Source organism: Oryctolagus cuniculus, chromosome 2 (assembly GCF_964237555.1).
Source record: "Oryctolagus cuniculus chromosome 2, mOryCun1.1, whole genome shotgun sequence".
Lineage (NCBI taxonomy): Eukaryota > Metazoa > Chordata > Mammalia > Lagomorpha > Leporidae > Oryctolagus > Oryctolagus cuniculus.
In genome coordinates, this window is record NC_091433.1 from 192,579,297 (window position 1) to 192,598,209 (window position 18,913).

Genomic DNA, 18,913 nt, shown 5'->3' on the forward strand with positions numbered 1-18,913 from the left:
TTTTGCCGTTGGTTCACCCCCCAAATGGCTGCTACGGCCGGCGAGTGCGCCAGTCCGAAGCCAGGAACCAGGTGCTTCTCCTGGTCTCTCATGCGGGTGCGGGGCCCAAGCACCTGGGCCATCCTCCACCGCACTCCCGGGCCACAGCAGAGAGCTGGCCTGGAAGAGGAGCAACCGGGACAGAATCCGGCACCCCAACTGGGACTAGAACCCAGGGTACTGGCACCACAGGCAGAGAATTAGCCTAGTGAACCGCGGTGCCGACCCAAATAAATACATTTTCTTAAAAAGTCCATACTATTCAAATGAAAGATGTGGTAAAATGCCTATTACAATCTTTTTTTTTTTTTTGGACAGGCAGAGTGGACAGTGAGAGAGAGAAAGACAGAGAGAAAGGTCTTCCTTTGCCATTGGTTCACCCTCCAATTGCCGCCACAGCCAGCGTGCTGCGGCCGGCGCACCGCGCTGATCCGATGGCAGGAGCCAGGTACTTCTCCTGGTCTCCCATGGGGTGCAGGGCCCAAGCACTTGGGCCATCCTCCACTGCACTCCCGGACCACAGCAGAGAGCTGGCCTGGAAGAGGGGCAACCGGGACAGAATCTGGCGCCCCGACCAGGACTAGAACCCAGTGTGCCGGTGCCGCAAGGCGGAGGATTAGCCTAGTGAGCCGTGGCGCCGGCCCTATTACAATCTTATTGGCATTTTTTCCTTAAATAGACAAAACAGTCCTGAAAATAATGGAATTACAAAAGACCCAAAAGAGCCAAGACATTGTTGAGAAAGAACTGAAGGCATCATGGTTCCTGACTTGAGAACACATACATTACAAAGCCACAGGCGTTACAGTGCAGTACTGTGAAAGCCCAGACAGACAGTAGCCCAGAGCCAAACCAAGTGAACGTGGTAAACAGTCTTCCACAGGGTTATCAAGAACACACCAAAAGAGAATAATCTGACAAATGGTGCCGAAACACGGGGTAGCATCACACAAAAAAGTGAAATGGGGACCCGGTAATATACCATACAAATAGATAAAAGCTCAAGATGAGTTAACACCTTAAATGTAAGAATCAAAACTGAAAACTCCCAGAGTTAACCATGAGAAGGAAACTGCATGACCTTGGTCTTGGCAATGATTTCTTGGATATGACTCCAAAATTTCAAGCAACAAATCAAAAATAAAATTAATCCTACTCTTTTTTAAGATTTGTTTATTTATTTGAAAGAGTTACACAGAAAGAGGAGAGGCAGAGTGAGAGAGAGAGAGAGAGAGAGAGGTGTTCCATCTGCTGGTTCACTCCCGAACTGGCCGCAACGACCGGAGCTGTGCTGATCCCAAGCCAGGAGCCAGGAGCTTCTTCTGGGTCTCCCATGCGGGTGCAGGGGCCCAAGGGCTTGGGCCATCTTGTGCTGCATTCCCAGGCCATAGCAGCTGGATCAGAAGTGGAGCAGCCGAGTCTCGGACCGGTGCCCCTATGGGATGCCGGCGCTTCAGGCCAGGGCATTAACCCACTGTGCCGCAGTGCCTGCCCTGAAAGGTTTATTTTGTTTGTTTGAAAGGCAGAGTTAGAGAGGAAGGGACAAAGAGAGGTCTTCTATCTGCTGGTTCACCTGCCAGATGGCCACAATGACTGGAGCTGGGCCAAGCCAAAGCCAGGAGCCAGGAGCGTCTTCGGAAGTGGAGCAGCCAGGACTCGAACCAGTGCCCATATGGGATGCAAGCGCTGCAGGCTGGGGCTTTAACTTGCTGCGCCACAGCACAGGCCCTAATCCTACTCTTGCAGAGTAAAAGAACCAATTAAGAGAGTGAAAAGGCAACATAAAGAGTGGGAGAAAATGTTTGCAAACCTTGCATTTGACAAGGACTCATATCCAATATATATAATGAACACCTTTAATTCAATAGCAAAATTAACCCATTAAGAAAAGGGCAGATGACGTCAGTGGACATTCCTCCCCACCCTGCAATGGGCGGAAGTGTGTGATAGATGCTCAGGATTACCAGTCATCAGAGAAAGGTAAACCCCCGCCAGAATAGCACTCCCGGTTCTTAAAAATGTCAGGACTGAAAGACATAGGAAACAAAAGTATTGAGCCAGAAAAACTCTGAACTTAAAAATGTTTAAACCAACTAAAGAACTGGAGTATATATGCAAGGTACACAGAAACCTTGCATTTTCCTCATGGTAATTGTGGATTTTTAAAGAATATGAGTTCTGTGAGAAAGAAGCAAAAAGCATGAGTGCTTTTTATATGTTTATCAATATATTTACTTTGCACAGCAGTGAGAATTTTCCCAGAGGATAATACACAGTTTGATGGCTAGAGGCAGCATAGCACAGGCTTTTTTTTTTTTTTTTTCCCAATAAAGATTTATTTATTTACTTGAAAGACGCAGTTACAGAGAGGCAGAGAGACAGACAGGTTTTCCATCCACTGGTTCACTCCCCAGATGGCCACAATGGCCGGAGCTTCGCCAGTCCAAAGCCAGGAGCCAGGAGATGCTGCTGGGTCTCTTGCTCAGGTGCAGGGGCCCAAGCACTTGGGCCATCTTCTACTGCTCTCCCAGGCCACAGCAGAGCTGGATCGAAGTGGAGCAGCCGGGACTGGAAACGGCGCCCCTTGGGATGGGATGCTGGCGCCTCAGGCCAGGGCGTGAACCCGCTGAGACGCAGCACTGGCCCCTGCACAGGGTTTTGGAGTAACTCAGTAACGTTGTTGACTGGCTGTGTAACCTTGAGGGTGCTGATTAACTTCCACACCTCAACTTTGATTCATGTCCAGTGGAGGTAATACACCTAGGTGCCTCCACTGACAGGTGTCAGTTAGTAATATAAATAATACTAGTCCTCAGTAATAAGTGTCTGAGGTAAGTGGGACTGCAGATGTGTTTCCTTATCCTTCAGAGTTTCCAAGAAAGCTGAGTGCCTAGGCTCTGAATCTCTTCCCGGCGCAGTGTCGTTTGGCCTGCCAGGGTTGTACAGCTGCGCCGATTAGCCCACTTGTCTGTAGGAGATGCATTGCTCCAGGGACTTAGTGAAACGTTAAGTACAACTTGCACTGCAGTTTATTAGTATCAACTCCTACATTTTTAAGAAAATTTAAAAGTTAGATTTTCATTGCTTAGAGTATAAAATCTGAATGAATACTTTTTTCTTTAGGCATTTTAAATTATACCTGACATCAAGTACTGAACGCTTTGCACAGAATTTCAAGGTCGTGGTGGTGGATGGTAAAGATGAAAGCGAGTACGCTGTGAAGTGGCAGGACTTCTTCAGTGGACATGTGGTTGGTCAGTATGGAGCTGGTTCATTTGCCCTTATGTCTGGGGGTTAGAGCTACGAGTCCAGCTTGGTTGCATATTCCTTTTTGGTGGTGGTGGGGGAAGAGCTCCGTAGAGATACTGTTCTTTGCTCATTTTATTTGAGCTATGCATATTAGGAGGAGAAACATTCTAACGGGAGGAAATGGACCTTGTCTAGCATGTCACACTGGCTAGTCGGTTAATGATTACAATTTCCTCTCAAGTGATAAGAATTTAACCTCTTGTGTTTAGGCAGGGGTTGTAGATTTCCTTATGAGAGTTAAAAAAAAATAAAAAGTTGACGGGGCTGGTGCTGTGGTGTAGTGGGTAAAGCTGCCGCCTGCAGTGCCAGCATCGTATGTGGACACCGGTTCACGTCCTGGCTGCTCCAGTTCCAATCCAGCTCTCTGCTCTGGCCTGGGAAAGCAGTAGAAGATGGCCCAAGTGCTTCAGCCCCTGCACCTGCATGGGAAGCACACAGCTCTGGCTGTTGCAGCCCTTTGGGGAGTGAACCCGTGGATGGAAGACCTCCCTCCCTCCCTCTCTCTCTCTCTCTTTCTCCCCCTCCCTCTCCCTCCCTCCTTCCCTCCTTCTCCCCCTCTCCCTTTACCCCCCCTCCCCCACCTCTCTGTAAATCTACCTTTCAAATAAATAAATCTTTTTAAAGAATGAAAAGGTTGATTCTACTTTGATTTACTTGAAAGGTAGAGAATCTTTGGTCTGCTGGCTCATTTCCCAAATGTTTGCAACAGCTGGGGCTCGGACCAGGCCAGCCTGAGGCCAGGAGCCCAGAACTCCACCTGGGTGTCCCATGGGTGGCAGGGCCCAGCCACTTGGTCCATCACGTGTTGCCTCCCAGGCGTGTATGAGCAGGCAGCTGGGTTGAAAGCAGAGGAGCTGGGCTGGAACTGGCAGTCTGGAGTGCTGGTGGGCATGCCGAGCGGAGCTTGAGCTGTTCTACCACAGCAGCCTCTCCCACCCTTAGGAGGGGTTAGACAAGGTATCCAGGAGTCAGGTGATTGGCTGTGTGAGCCTGTTGTGTGTTTGAGAGGGCACAGCAAATGGTTAGTTTAATTTTTGAGCATTTTCTGCAGTAAGAAAAAAATGGCATTGCAGTCCCCACTGCACAGTTCCAGGCCTGCGTTGAGTACTTTCCAAAACCACGCATTCTGCTTTCTCTTCATTCTTTCTTACTCAGAGGAGGTAAAGTTATTCCAGAAGAAAATCCATGGTTCTTTTTTGGGAAGTTAATAGATTTCAAGTTACCGGGCTTGGCACGCCTCCTTGGGAAGGGAGAATGATCTAGTTTCACTTTGGACTTCAGTTTCTCAGTTGCAGAGCACTAAGGAAAATTCTGTTCTGATGGTGTGTTTGGTTGATTTGTTGATAGTAGTGATTGTTTATTATTTAATGTAAATATTTTTAATGAAAATTATTTTTCCTCTAAAGGTGAGCCTGATTCCAGGGTTCTAGCCCACATAGGAGATGACGATGTTACAATAAGAATCAACACTGATGGGGCAGAATATAATATAGAGGTAAATCTACATGTGATTTTTTTTTTAGTAGCTTATGTCTCTGATTCTTAAAAAGCTTCTCAGTTGTTTTAAGAGGGCAAAAGGTGAATATTAATTATACCTGTTTCCTTTCTCCTTGTATTTACATTTTTTTAAACTAGGAAAACAGGTGATTTTAAGGAATAGTTTATTTCTGAGGAACTGACATGAAATACCCTTTTTTTTTTTTTTTTTTTGCTTTTTTAAATTTTTGATTCTGCTTTTCATTCTTTCTTTTTATTTTTAAAAAATGTTGAGAGTGAGAGAGCATTCCTAACTGTTAGTTCACTCCCCAGATTGCCTGCTGTGACCTTTGGGGCCAAAGCCAGGAGCTGGGAATCCATTCTCTGTCTTCCATTTGGGTGACAGGCACCCAATTACCTGAGCCATCACTGCTCTCTCCCAGGGTATGCACTAGAAGGAAGCTGGAATCAGGAGCTGGGTCAGCGGGTTTCGAGCCCAGGCACTGGTATGGGATGTGGCAGGTCAGCTGCTGGGCCTGGTGCCCACCCCAAGCTCCGTGTTTCTGAGCACCATGATTGAATCACCTGTGGGATGGCTGTGGCTAGAGGAAACCTTTTTCCGTCCAGACTCATTGTTTTTGATTCTCTAACATTCTACCAGAGGTGTGGATACTCCCAAAAATGAAGGTGAGATCTGGCTGCTTCATTTCCCTGTCTCTGTGCTACACACTTTGGAATGCTGGACCGACAAAAGGCATAGTTTGGGGCTGGCATTGTGACACAGTGGGTGAGGCCACCACCTGCAATGCCAGCATTCTTTGTGGGTGCCAGTCTGTGTCCGGCGGCTCTTCTTCCAGTCCAGCACCCTGTTCATGGCCTGGGAAAGCAGTGGAAGATGGCCCAATTGGGACCCTGCATCCACGTGGGAGACCCGGATGAAGCTCCTGGCTTCGGCCTGCCTCAGTGATGGCTGTTGTAGAAATAAGCTTTTTTTTTTTTTTTTTTTTTTTTTTTTTTTTTTTTACGGACACAGTTGATAGTCTGAGAACCTCAAAGAGGAAACTCAGTCTCTGGCTGCTGTTCCATTGACATAGTAGCAGAAAAAATCACAACCAAAACGCCACACTTGTATCAGATGGTTATCCATTTGCCAGAAGCTAGTCAGGAACACACAATGTTTGCCAAATTATTTGTGGTTGGAAATTGATTCTGTGTTTTTTGAAAAATAAGAATGCTCTGAATAGTGTTGATGATAACAGAAAAGCAGATCACCTGTGAGGACTGTAGTTAAGACTCGTCAGGTGAAGTAGGAATATGTGAGTGCTGGTAGGTGTAACATAGGGGGCTCGTGCTATAAACGTACATTTTATTTTATTTTTCAAAGATCTATTTTTTTGAAAGGCAGAGTTACAGAGAGAGAGAGAGAGAGAGAGATGCTCTATCTGCCAGTTCACTCCCCAAACGGCTGCAACAAGCAGGGCCAGGCCAGGCCAAAGCCAGGAGCCAGGACTTCGTCCGGGTCTCCCATGTGAGTACAGGGGCCCAAGGACCTGAGCCGTCCTCTGCTGCCCTCCTAGGTGCATTAGCAAGGAGCTGGATTAGAAGTGGAACAGCTAGGCGTCGAACCTGTTACTCACATGGGCTGCTGGTGCTACCGGCTGTGACTTAACCGCTGTGCCATAGCACCAGCCTCTTAATATACATTTTAATAACATCCAAACCACATGATCATTGGTCTTTTGTCTGTCCATCACTGTGGAAAAGAAATCTATAGTAGAGTAGACATTGTGGTGTAGCAGATAATGCCTACAGCACTGGCATCCCAAATGGGTGCTGCTTCCAGTCCTGCTCCCTGTGAACGTGCCTGAGAAAGTGAAAGACGACCCAAGTTGTTGGGCCCTTGCCACCCACCTGGGAGACCTAGAAGAAGCACCTGGCTTCGGACTGGCCCAGCTCTGGCTGTCACAGCGTTTGGGGAGTGAACCAGTGGATGGAAGATCTTGGTCTCTGCTGCTTCTCTCTCTCTAATTCTGTCTCCAAATAAAGACACAAATCTTCATTTAAAAAAAAAAAAAAAACAAAAAAAAACTTACTGGGGTGGTGTTGTGGTGCACTGGGTTGAGCTACCTCCTGTGACGTAGACATCCAATATTGGAGTGCATACTTGAGTTCCAGCTGCTCAAACTTTCAATCCGGCTCCCTGCTGATGTGCCCAGGAAGACAATGGAAGGTGGTCCAAGTACTTGGGCCCCTGCCACCCACGTGGGAAATCCAATTGAAGACTGGGATCCCGGCTTCTGCTTTGCCTGGCACCTGGTATAAGAAAAAAGGGTGCAGATCAGAGAGGAGACAGAATATGAACTCACAGCCAGACCAAATTTATTCAAAGAAAATAAACTTGCAAAGGTCGACCAACTGCCAGCGTGCACACAGACCAAACACCCCAGGGACTGGGCCTTTTATATCTTAGGTGGGCTAGTGACGGGGAGTGGGGGTACTAGGCAGAGGTGAGCTTTTCCGTACAGGTATTTTAGGTGTGGCCCTCTGGCTTCAAAGCCTGGGAACCGTGCAGGGGGTAGACTAAATCGGTCTCTTGAGAGAAGGCTGGGGTACCGCGAACTAAAATGGCTGAGGCTTGTGTCCTTCTGTCACCTGGCTGTTGTGGCAGTTTGGGAAGTGAACCATCAGATGGAAGGTCTCTTTCATTCTACCTTTCAAGTAAATAAAATAGATCTTTAAAAAAAATCGTAAGGCTTTGCAATATGCTGTAGTCTGTTAATATTTATACTTCTAGTCTGTTTTCTGTTGCTTTAATAGTATACTTGAGACCCAGTAATTTTTTAAGGATTCACTTATTTTATTTGAAAGAGTTACAGAAAGAGGGATACACACACATGCACATACACACATCTTCCATCCACTGGTTCACTCCCCCAAATTGCTGCAACAGCTGGGGCTGGGCTAGGCTGAAGCCAAGAGCTAGGAGATTCATCCAGGTCTCCCATGTCAGTGGCAGGGGCCCAACTACAATCTTCCGCTGCTTTTCCAAGCGTATTAGAAGGGATCTGGATTGGAAGTGCAGCAGCCAGGACTTGAACCAGTACTCTTTTGGGATGCTGGTGTTGTAGGCAGCGGCTTAACCCTCTGTGCCATAATGTGTACCCAGCCCAGTGAGACATGAAGCACAGAATTTGTTTAGCTCATGGAACCAGAACTGGAGGCTGGGAAACCCGGGAGTGTGTTTCTGGCATCTGCCTTGCATCTCTGGAGTGTTTCCTTGCTGCACCGTAACACAGAGGAGGGCGTCGTACGATGAGACAGCAAGAGTGCCAGAGCTTTTTTTTTTTTTTTTTTTTTTTTTTTAAGATTTATTTATTTGTTTGAAAGAGTTATGGGGATGGTAGGGGGAGAGAGAAAGAAAATAGATCGACCTTCCATCTGCTGGTTTGCTCCCGAAGTGGCCACAACGACCAGAGCTGGGCCTGGCCAAAGCCAGGAGCCTAGAACTCCACTGGGGACTCCCATGTGGGTGGCAGGGGCCCAAGTACTTGGGCCATCTGCTGCTAGTGCTTTTCTAGGTGTATTAGCAGGGAACTGGATTGGAAGTGGAGCAGCTGGGACCCGAACCTGTGCTCATGTGGGATGCTGGTGCTGCAGACTGTGGCTTAACCTGCTGTGCTACCGTGTGGGCCGCCAAGAGCTTTTATAGCAAAGCCACTCCTGTGACAGCAGTGTTCTCATGGCCCAATAATTTCACAAAGGTTCCACCTCCAGATACTGTCAACATCTGAGTTTAGGATTGAGTTACCAGCAGCTGAATTTGGTGACACATTCACACTGTCTGGCCATCTGGTGTCAGTTTTGGGTGTCTGGCATGCCAGAAGAATTCAGGGCTTGAGGAGCAGATCAAGGAGCTAGACAGATTAACCACTGTCGTGTTAAATTTGCTTGATATTTTAAATCAGTTCACTTTGAACAAATAATTTTATTTAAAAACATGCTCATTACAAAACTGAGAAAATCTTAATACTTGGACATATTACTACTGTGAACATTTTGATGACTATTTTTCAAAAATTTTAAAAAGAGATTCATTTACTTATTTGAAAGAGTTAGAGAGGGAGAGACAGATCTTCCATCTGTTGGTTCACTCCCCACATGGCCATAACAGACGGGGCTAGGCCAGGCCAAAGCCAGGAGTATATTCCAGGTCTCCCATGGGAGTTCAGGGACCCAAGCACTTGGGCCATTTTCTGCTGCCTTCCTAGGCCTTTAGCAGGGAGCTGGATTGGAGGTAGAGCACCCAGGACTCAAACTATTGCTCATATGGGTGCTGGTGCTGCAGGTGGCAGCTTTGCCAACTATGCCACGATGGCGACCCCCACATTTTTTTCTGTGTGTATACACGTAAGTGAAGGTGGTCATGTGAGGGGTCTTCAAAAAGTTTATGAGAAATGGCATGTTGTGAAAAAAATTGCATGGTTTTCAAAATGTGTTACACCAAAATAAAGCTTGCTTTTAATTTTTCGATGAACTCTGGTACCAACTGTTATTTCCTGCAAAATTAGAGTCATACTATATGTAGTTTGTCTTCACTTATTTTTCATGTAATAATATAATTGTGAACATTGTTTCATGTTTATTATAGCTCTAAGTTAGGATTTTTAGTAAAGACTCTGCTTGCTGGGGGTCCAGCGCTGTGGCGTAGCAGGCAAAGCCACTGCCTGCAGTGGTGCTGGTTCAAGTCCCTGCTATGGCCTGGGAAAACAGTAGAGGATGGCCCAAGTTCTTGGGCCCCTGCACCCACGTGGGAGACCCAGAAGAAGCTCTTGGCTCCTGACTTGGGATTGATGTAGTTCCAACTGTGGTCAGCCATCTGGGGAGTGAACCAGCAGATGGAAGACCTCTCTCTCTGCCTCTGCCTCTCTGTAACTCTGCCTTTCAAATAAATAAATAAACCTTTAAAAAAAAAAAAAAGACTGCTTATTGGGTCATTGGAATGTTATACATACTTTTTTTTTAAGATTTATCTATTTGAAAGGCAGAGTTACAGAGAGGGGGAGAGAGAGAGAGAGAAAGGTCTTCCATCCACCAGTTCACTCCTCAGATGGCTGCAATGGCCAGAGCTGTGCTGACCCAAAACCAGGAGCCAGGAGCTTCCTCCATGTCTCCCACATGGGTGCAGGGGCCCAAGGACTTGGGCCATCTTCCACTGCTTTCCCAGGCCTTAACAAAGAGCTGGATCAGAAGTGGAGCAGCTGGGACTTGAACTGGTGCCCATATGGGATGCTGGCACAGGCAGTGACTTTACCTGCTATGCCACAGCCAGCCCCAAATGTTGTACTATTTTATTTATCTAATACGCCATTGATGCTCAATTGTTTTCTAAATTTTGAAGTAAAACATTCTGTAAGGAGGGTAGACGTTGGTGCAGCAGTTAGAGCTGCCTCCTGGTACCTCTGCGTCTCCCTTCTGATCCGACTTCCTGCAGGGTGCATTCTGGAGGCAGCAGCTCGAGTCGGTGGGCCCAAGCTGCCCAGGAGGGAGGACCTCCTCCCTGTCAGACGTCTGGGCAATGGATCAGCAGATGGGTGCTCGTTCTGCCTGGCAGTCTGTGTCTCTCTGCCTCTCAGTTTTTTAAAAAATTGTTTTTCCTAAACCAGTAATAAGTTTCAGGCACATTGTTGCAGCTTTTTAGTCTTCTCTTGTAAAAATGTCCTTTCTTGTGGGTAAAGCCCAGCGTGACAGAAAGATGTCAAATACCTGGATTTGAGAAATTAGAATGAAAATGTCGCGGGAACAGGAGACTTGTCTTGGCTTTGTTGTTGTATCGCCTTCATCTACAAGGCTGTCAGTAAATAGTAGGCATTGCAGAGGTATTTTTGAATGGAAAAGATATGCAGTTTTGTCTTCTGTATCTTCTAAAAGATTTCAGGCCCTGTACAAAATATTTTTTTCTGTACAGATAAAATAATTCAAATAATTCATGTATTTACCAGCATAGAAATTCGACATGCTCACTATTGAAATATTTATTTTGGATAAAATGACCTGTCAGTTTACTTAACCTGGAAAGGAATGTTATCTAAGAACACGCAGAGACAGGTGTAAGAATTTAATGTGATTATTAGGAAGTCCTGTATTTTATATCTCAATCCTATTTCCCCTTACAGCCACTTTGGAGATTTGTCAATGATCCTGAAGACAAAAGAATACTAGCTTATAAGTCTGAAGATATTAAGAATGTTTCGCGTTTGCAGTCTCCAAAAGTGTGTGGATATGTAAAAGTGGATAATGAAGAGTTGATTCCCAAAGGACTAATAGACATAGAACCTCCAGAAGGTAAGGTGTGGGGAGTGTATTTAAAATAAGAAACAAGTGGTGCAACTGTTTGCAGTATAGGGAGGTTGTTGACTTAAAAAATGCACAATTATCAAGGAGCCTGTAGTACTTGACTTGAGAAGTTTGTTGTTTGAGAAAATCTTAATACACTTATCTATAATGTAAGAGTTCACAACACTAGATATTGTGGGGGCAATAAAGAAAAAAAGGTTGGACTTAAAAGGAGATTGTGTTGGGGGCCGGCGCTGTGGCATAGTGGGTAAAGCTGCGGCCTACACGGCTGGCATTCCATATAGGCACCAGTTTGAGTCCAGGCTGCTCCACTTCCAATCCAGCTCTCTGCAATGGCTTAGAAAGCAATGGAAGATGGCCCACGTCCTTGGACCCCGGCACTTGAGTGGGAGACCTGGAAGAAGCTCCTAGTTTTGGATCGACTCAGCTCTGGCTGTTGCGACCATTTGGGGAGCGAACCAGCGGCTGGAAAACCTCTCTCTGCCTATAACTCTCTGTACCTCTGTCCTTCAAGTAAATAAATAAATCTTTAACAAAAAATATTGTGTTTATGGAAAATTGAATAATCTGAGAGAAAATTGTGTGCACATTTACTTAGAAATGAGAGTACTATTGAAAAATGTAGAATTCAGGGTTCTTCACCTTGGGACGTACATATTTAGGTCATTTAGAAAAAAATTGGGTAATTTAGAAAACAACTGATGTGAGGCTTATGGTCTTCCTTTTTGGATACCTTAGAGCATTTCCTTACCATTTTATTACTAAAGACAAATAAGCTGTTAAACAGTTAGACTATTTGATGAGAAAGATGTCCTATTGTACAAAGTCAAATTTTTTTTTAAAGAATTATTTTATTCATGTGAAAGAGTTACACAGAGAGAGGAGAGGCAGAGAGAGAGAGAGAGATCTTCCATTCTGCTGATTCACTCCCTAAATGACCGCAACGGCCAGAGCTGAGCTGATCCAAAGCCAGGAGCTTCTTTCGGATCTCCCATGTGGGTGCAGGGGCCCCAGGACTTGGGCCATCTTCTACTGCTTTCCTAAGCCATAGCAGAGAGCTGGATCGGAAGAGGAACAGCCAGGACTCGAACTGGTACCCATATGGGATGCCGGTGCTGTAGGCTGGGGCTTTAACCTGTTGTACCACAGCACTAGCCCCACAAACTAAAGTTTTCTTTTTTAAAAAAGGTTTGTTTATTTATTTGAAAGAGTTACACAGAGAGAGGAGAGGTAGAGAGAGAGAGAGATCTTCCATCCGATGGTTCACTCCCCAATTGGCCACAACGACTGGAACTGTGCCTATCCGAAGCCAGGAGCCAGGAGCTTCTTCCGGGTCTCCTACGTGGGTGCAGGGACCCAAGCACTTGGGCCATCTTCTACTGTTTCCCAGGCCATAGAAGAGAGCTGGATTGGAAGAGGAGCAGCTGGGACTAGAACCAGCACCCATATGGGATGCCGGCGCTTCAGGCCAGGCTGTTAACCTGCTACGCCAAAGCGCCGGACCCCCCACAAACTAAATTTTAACATGTCGTTATCTTGACATTTGTACCATTACTTTGGTTAATTCATAGACTTAACAGAAAATAACTGATGGCTTCACAGCCCGGCAGAAGGTGATTGATTGATTGTGTTAAGTACTTTTGAAAGTTTCTGTATTTTAGAAATTAAGGAAGTACTTTTTCTTGGCTTTGGATTCTACAATTTTTTAAGAAGATTTATTTATTTATTTGAAAGAGTTACACAGAGAAGGAGACACAGAGAAGGAGAGGCAGAGAGAGGTCTTCCAGCCACTGGTTCACTCCCCAATTGGCTGCAACGGCTGGAGCTGGGCTGACCCAAAGCCAGGTTCCAGGAGCCTCCTCTGGGTCTCCCATGCGGGTTCAGGGGCTTAAGGACTTGGGTCATCTTCCATTGCTTTCCCAGGCCTTAGCAGAGAGCTGGATCAGAAGTGGAGCAGCTGGGACTCGAACCCGGCACCCATATGGGATGTCAGCACTGCAGGTGGTGGCTTTACTCACTATGCCACATCGCCGGTCTCATGGATTCTGCAATTTTTAAGCTTCTTCTTTTTTACTTTTCTGTTTTCCACTATGGTTTTTTTCTTGTTCAAGATACGTTTGAGGATACTAAGCTCAAATAGTGTTTCTTTCAGAAATATAGTAGTGTCACTGTGAAAAAACCTTCCTTGTTTTGGTGAATTTTGATTTAATAGTGCGTACAAATTCATACTAGAGCTTGCTCGCCGGGTGAAGAGGAGAGCGGAGCCTGACCCCATGAAGAACACGTGCAAGCTGCTGGTGGTCGCAGACCACCGCTTCTACAGATACATGGGCCGAGGGGAGGAGAGCACCACCACCAATTACCTAGTAAGTCGGATACTGCAGGTGGATGACCTCGGTCTCAATAGGGCACAGCAACCCTCAGCGAATGAGCCGATTCGTTTGCCAAGTATCTGGGGGATATTGCCTCTGGTTCTTAAATTACTGTGTGGAAATCATAGTTTCACATGTCTGAAGACATTTTACCTGTGACTTTATTTTCTGCACATTAGGGTTTTTATGCATATTAGGTTTGGGAGAAGTTTGCAATACAGTCGTCTCTTTATACAAGGAAGCTCTTTAAAAACGGCAGTGAACCTGGCATGTCACGTGGTCGTCTGCCCCAGGGTACAAGCGTGTCTTTATGTGAGCCTGTGTGTGTTTTGTGTGTGTGTGTGTGTGTGTGTGTGTGTTTCAGAGAACAAGGTCAGTTTTGTTCAGCGGTGTCAGGGAGCTAATCATTGGACGGTAACTGCCTGAAATGGGGTGTACCGTCATGGCCATAACCGGCCAAGGGCAGAGAGATATTAAGGAAGCATTGATACTGGGTTCTTAGGCAATAACTATTACAGTTTTTAAGGTCAAGGGGATAATTTTTCATTGACATTTTTTGTTAGTCTGACCTCATTTGTCATGGTAACTTGGCATTGACTGAACTGTTACTGACTGAATAAGAGAGAATGCAGCTGTTCATGCCCAGAGCCTCGTGCAGGAACGTCGCCCATCTCGTTGCTTTGCCTTCCCCATTTTGGCCTTTTTATTCATGGCCTCCCTCACCCTTCCTTCCCTACTGTTCCGTGTTGAGAATGAATTTATCATGAGGGCAGTGCAGTTCATTGCAACTCTTGCCCGAAGTGAAATTCTTTCTTGGCAAAGCATCTCTCTTCTCTGGATTTTGCTTTAGGGGACTCCTCATCTTTTACTTCTTTGTTAGGCTATGGAAATGAATTTGATGAGAAGTCTAGTTTTAAATTTGTGTGTAGGGGGCTGGTGCTGTGGTGCTGTGGGATAAAGCCTCCCCCTGCAGTGCCGGCATCCCATGTAGGCGCCAGTTTGAGTCCCTGCTGCTCTTCTTCCAATCCAGCTCTCTGCTGTGGTCTGGGAAAGCAGTAGAAGATGGCCCAAGTCCTTGGGCCCCTGCACCCATGTGGGAGACCCGGAAGAAGGAAGCTCCTGGCTTCAGATAGGCACAGCTCCGGCTGTTGCAGCCATCTGGGGAGTGAACCAGTGATGGAAGACCTCTCTCTCTCTCTCTGTCTCAGCCTCTCTGTAACTCTGACTTTCAAATAAATAAATAAATCTTTAAAAAATTGTATTTATTTATATTTATTTGAGAAGCAGAGAGAAAGAGAGACAGCTCCATCCTCTGATCATTCTGCAGACGCTCACAAGGTCTGGGGTTAACAGGCCGACAGCATGGACATGGGACCTCAGGCCTGGTCTCCTGTGTGGGTGGCAGACCTCTGACTCTGCTTCTACCTCTCTCTGTAACACTTTCAAATAAGTAAAACTTTAAAAAAACTACATTTGTTATGGTTAAATAAAAACAAGAAACATCTTCTGAGACCTGTAACCTGCTTCACAGCTGCTGCAACCAGTTTGTGAACACATGTTTGAGTAGAATATTCTTTGAGGAAAAGATAATTAATTGATGTTTAATTTTTTTAAAGATTTATTTATTTCAAAGGCAGAGTTACAGAAAAGCAGAGAGAGAAAGAGATCGGTCCTTGATCCGCTAGTTCATTCCCTAGATGGCCGCTACGGCTGTACCTGTGCTGGTAGGAAGCCAGGAGCCATGGATGACTTCCGGGTCTCCCATGCGGGTGCAGGGGCCCGAGGACTTGGGCCATCTTCCACTGCCTTCCCAGGCCATAGCAGAGAGTTGGAATCCGAAGTGGAACAGCTGGGACCGAAACCAGCCGCCCGTGTGGGATGCCGGCACCGCAGGCAGTTGCTTCACCCGCCATGCCACGGGGCTGGCCCCAGCATTTAGTTTTTCCCTCAGGCAGGGTGATGATCCTGTCCTTCCTCCCTGAGTCTTCCCGAGTCCGAGCAGGAGCAGGAGGGAGAGTGCAATGTACCTCCTTCCTCTGGGCCTCTGTTCACCTGTTCCTCAGTGTTGGACTGTGCTGGGCGGGGGAGGGAGTCGTTTGTGGTTGCTGTCACTGCCCCTGGTTTCTGGGGCAGGACTCTGAGGTCCCTGCTAAGGGAGAGAGTAAAGGGGTGAGTGACACAGCGGCTGAGTCGCCACGTGGAAGCCCAGGTCTCACATTCCAGTTCTGGCTGTCCCGCTTCCGGTTCAGCTTCCTTCTGATGTGAGCCTTCGGAGGCAGCGCAGAACGGCTGAGGGGTCCACGTGCCTGTTACCTGCGTGGGAGACCTGGATGGAGTTCCCTGGCTCAGCCCGAGCCACTGTGGGCATCTGGGGAGTGACCAGTGGATTGGAGGGCAGGCTGTCTGTTTCTCCCTCTGCCTTGCCCACTCTGTCTCTGATGCTCTTTGAAATAAATAAATAAATAAATCTTTAGAATACCCTGTCGTGGTGATGCAGGGTAAGCTGCTGCGTGTGACAAGTGACTCCCGTATCAGAGTTCGGGTTCAAGTCCCAGCTTTTCTCATCTGGCCTGCTTCCTCGTTCTCTCTCCCTCTCTCTTGCTCTGCCTTTCAAATAAATAAAAATAAATATCGTATAAAAGAATGATAAAAAGTAAATTAAGAAGTCTGTTAATGGGAGTCTTGGTCTCAGATGTAGTTGTTACCCAGGCTTTATCTGAGGTGATCTGTACCTTTGTTTTTTTTCTGGTAACATTTATTTTTAAGCTTGGGGCTAGCAATAATTTCTTTTTTCATGATATCAGTGATAAAGGTTAATATGTTAATGATAATTTTTATAGTTAGGTACTTTTGCCAATGACATTTTCTCTGAACTGATTTTTTTTTTCACTGTAGATTTCATGTTACATTGCAGAATGGTAAATGCATAATAATACATAATATCTCTTTCTTTTATACACAGATAGAGCTAATTGACAGAGTTGATGATATCTATCGGAACACTTCATGGGACAATGCGGGATTTAAAGGTTATGGAATACAGATAGAACAGGTACTTATCAATAGATATGGCTTATGTTACCCAGGGAAGTTATGCAGTGGAAATATTTGTCACTTGTATTCAGAACCCAGCTTGTCTTCAACATTAATCGTAAATATTCTCAAATGCCAGCAATGTTTTTCTGGTAAGTTGTGCAGTGTTTTCATAGATTATGGAGTTGGTTGTCTGAGCCTGTTTTAAGTCCTTTTGTGCTGCTGTGTTCTCTCCTTTCCGTTCTTTTATCCCTCTAGTGCGGTTCATTTTCTCAGATTATGCATGCAGTTTTAATTGAACTCCTCGCATGCGTCGTTGAATCCTTAGAACATTTACTAAATATACTGTGGAAGACCCTTACATATGCTGACTGTTAAGTCTCTTTCCCTGAATATCCTGGTTTCCTTGTAATCTGTTCATAGCTTGTCTAGCAATGAAATAATAATATCATCTTGATAATATCTATAGTAAAATCGTCCCAAATTGCTGACTAGTTACTTTTGAAATTGATTATTGCTTTGAACAAAATTTAGACATTTTGATCTGTAAATTATATGTTTTTTCAATCTATTTGTATTAAACCCTATTTTTCCAGTTCTGTACTGTAATATAGAATTTAGAGGTCAAAGAAAGAGGTTTTTAATCATGCACCATACTCAGAAATGTTAAACTTTGATGGTACTTGCATAAAGCTAAGAATTATTTTTCCCTTTTCCATTCTCTTTTACCGTTTTGCATTTTCTTTTTAAAGTTATCATTTGATAGGTAATATAGACATGGTGCAAAAAAGCAGTGAAAAGTAAGTCTCCTCAGTCTTTGTCCTTCATCAAACCAGTCCCTTTCTCCAGAGCCATCCAGTCACTAGCTCTGTGCGTCTTGGCAGACATGTTGTGTGCTTGCACTGTTGTGTCTGTGGAATCTGTGACCCAGTGGCAGTGTGCTGTGTGCTTTTCCATCTTGCTTTCTCATCCCACAGTTGATTGGAGATTATTCCATGTTGATGCATAGAAGTCTGTCCCACTCTTAAAGTATCTGCATCATGTTCAGGTTTAAGGGGACCACTGAAAGTCCTTTTTTGCCTTAGGAACTTGGGGCCCGTTGCAAACCTGGGAGTGATTTAGGAGATGAGACCTTCAGCTCCTTTACAGCTGCTCAGAGATGAATTGGAGGATGGGTCAGGATGTGCAGTCTTGAGGGGCTCCAGGTAGTTCCTCCCAGGATGGCCTTGAGCACCCGCCCTGAAAGCTGCAGAGCCTGCCCCAGCAAGCTTATCACTGGGTGGCAGGGCAGACCAGAACGGCCCTGCAGACAGGAGAGCAGGAGAGAGACCTCGGAACCCCTGAACTCCGTGCAGCTGCTGCCTTTGTCCCGAACTCGCTAATGTGAAGCTGATTACTTTTTTTTTCTTAAGTTTACTACAAATTTGTCTGAAATGCATGAACGAGAAGCCCCTATTCATAATCCTTGATTTCTGTGGTGCACGAAGTGATAGAATTCTTGTCATTATTCATTTCTAGATTGTAGACTGTGGTGGTAGTAAATATTTGAGGCTAATGTAATCCAAATTCTAATTTTTTTCCACGTAAATGGAGAGGATATGAAGATGTAATACATTTATACCTTTATAAGTAACTCACTGATGCCTGTGTTTTCCATACCATGTGCTTTCAGTTTGTTTTAAACATTGGCTCTTAGTGCTGATAATCTATGGAATTTTGAGTTCCGAAACTTTTTTCTAAAATGGGAGATGGTCTTTTTGTTTTGATCAGATAAAACAATCCAGTATTCAGAGTCCTGTGACTTTTTTCATAAGCGTTCTAAGTGTGTTATCTCTTCAAGTATAGATTCGCATTCTCAAGTCTCCGCAAGAGGTGAAACCTGGTGAACGGCACTATAACATGGCAAAAAGTTTCCCAAACGAAGAAAAGGATGCTTGGGATGTGAAGATGTTGCTGGAGGTAGGTTGTAGAATCCTGGATGTGATGCTGCTCACAACACTTTGATTTCTTTTATTTACATTTGTTTGTTCATTTGTTTAAAGATTTATTTAGTATTTGAAAGTCAGGGTTCCAAAGAGAGGAGAGACAGAGAGACAGGTCCTGCATCCTGATTCACTCCTCAAATGGTCGCAACGGCCAGGGCTGGGCCAGACCAAATCAGGAGCTGCTTCTGGTTGCTGAGGCCCAAGCACTTGGGGCATCCTCCACTGCTTTCCCAGGTGCATTAGTAGGACCTGGATCGGAAGTGGAGCAGCCAGTACTTGAACTAGCGCCATATGGGATGGCGGCTTAACCTCCTGCGCCACAGTGCTGGCTCACCACTTTGATTT

At 45.5% G+C, this 18,913-nt stretch overlaps 1 protein-coding gene across 5 annotated transcripts in view; it reads left to right on the top strand.

The window, feature by feature from the left end:
• ADAM17 (ADAM metallopeptidase domain 17) overlaps positions 1-18,913 on the top strand; it is a 55,885-nt gene that overhangs the window by 19,394 nt on the left and 17,578 nt on the right. For 3 of the 5 annotated variants that reach the window (XM_002722480.5, XM_070069465.1, XM_070069466.1), the window contains exons 3-8: positions 3,163-3,293; positions 4,755-4,843; positions 10,998-11,166; positions 13,411-13,544; positions 16,513-16,602; positions 18,429-18,542. In XM_002722480.5, the coding sequence (XP_002722526.1) occupies positions 3,163-3,293; positions 4,755-4,843; positions 10,998-11,166; positions 13,411-13,544; positions 16,513-16,602; positions 18,429-18,542 (727 nt within the window). Of the gene's footprint in view, positions 1-3,162; positions 3,294-4,754; positions 4,844-10,997; positions 11,167-13,390; positions 13,545-16,512; positions 16,603-18,423; positions 18,543-18,913 lie in introns of those variants that run through there. The other 2 variants (XM_017338411.3, XM_051833317.2) reach the window with 2 other exon arrangements.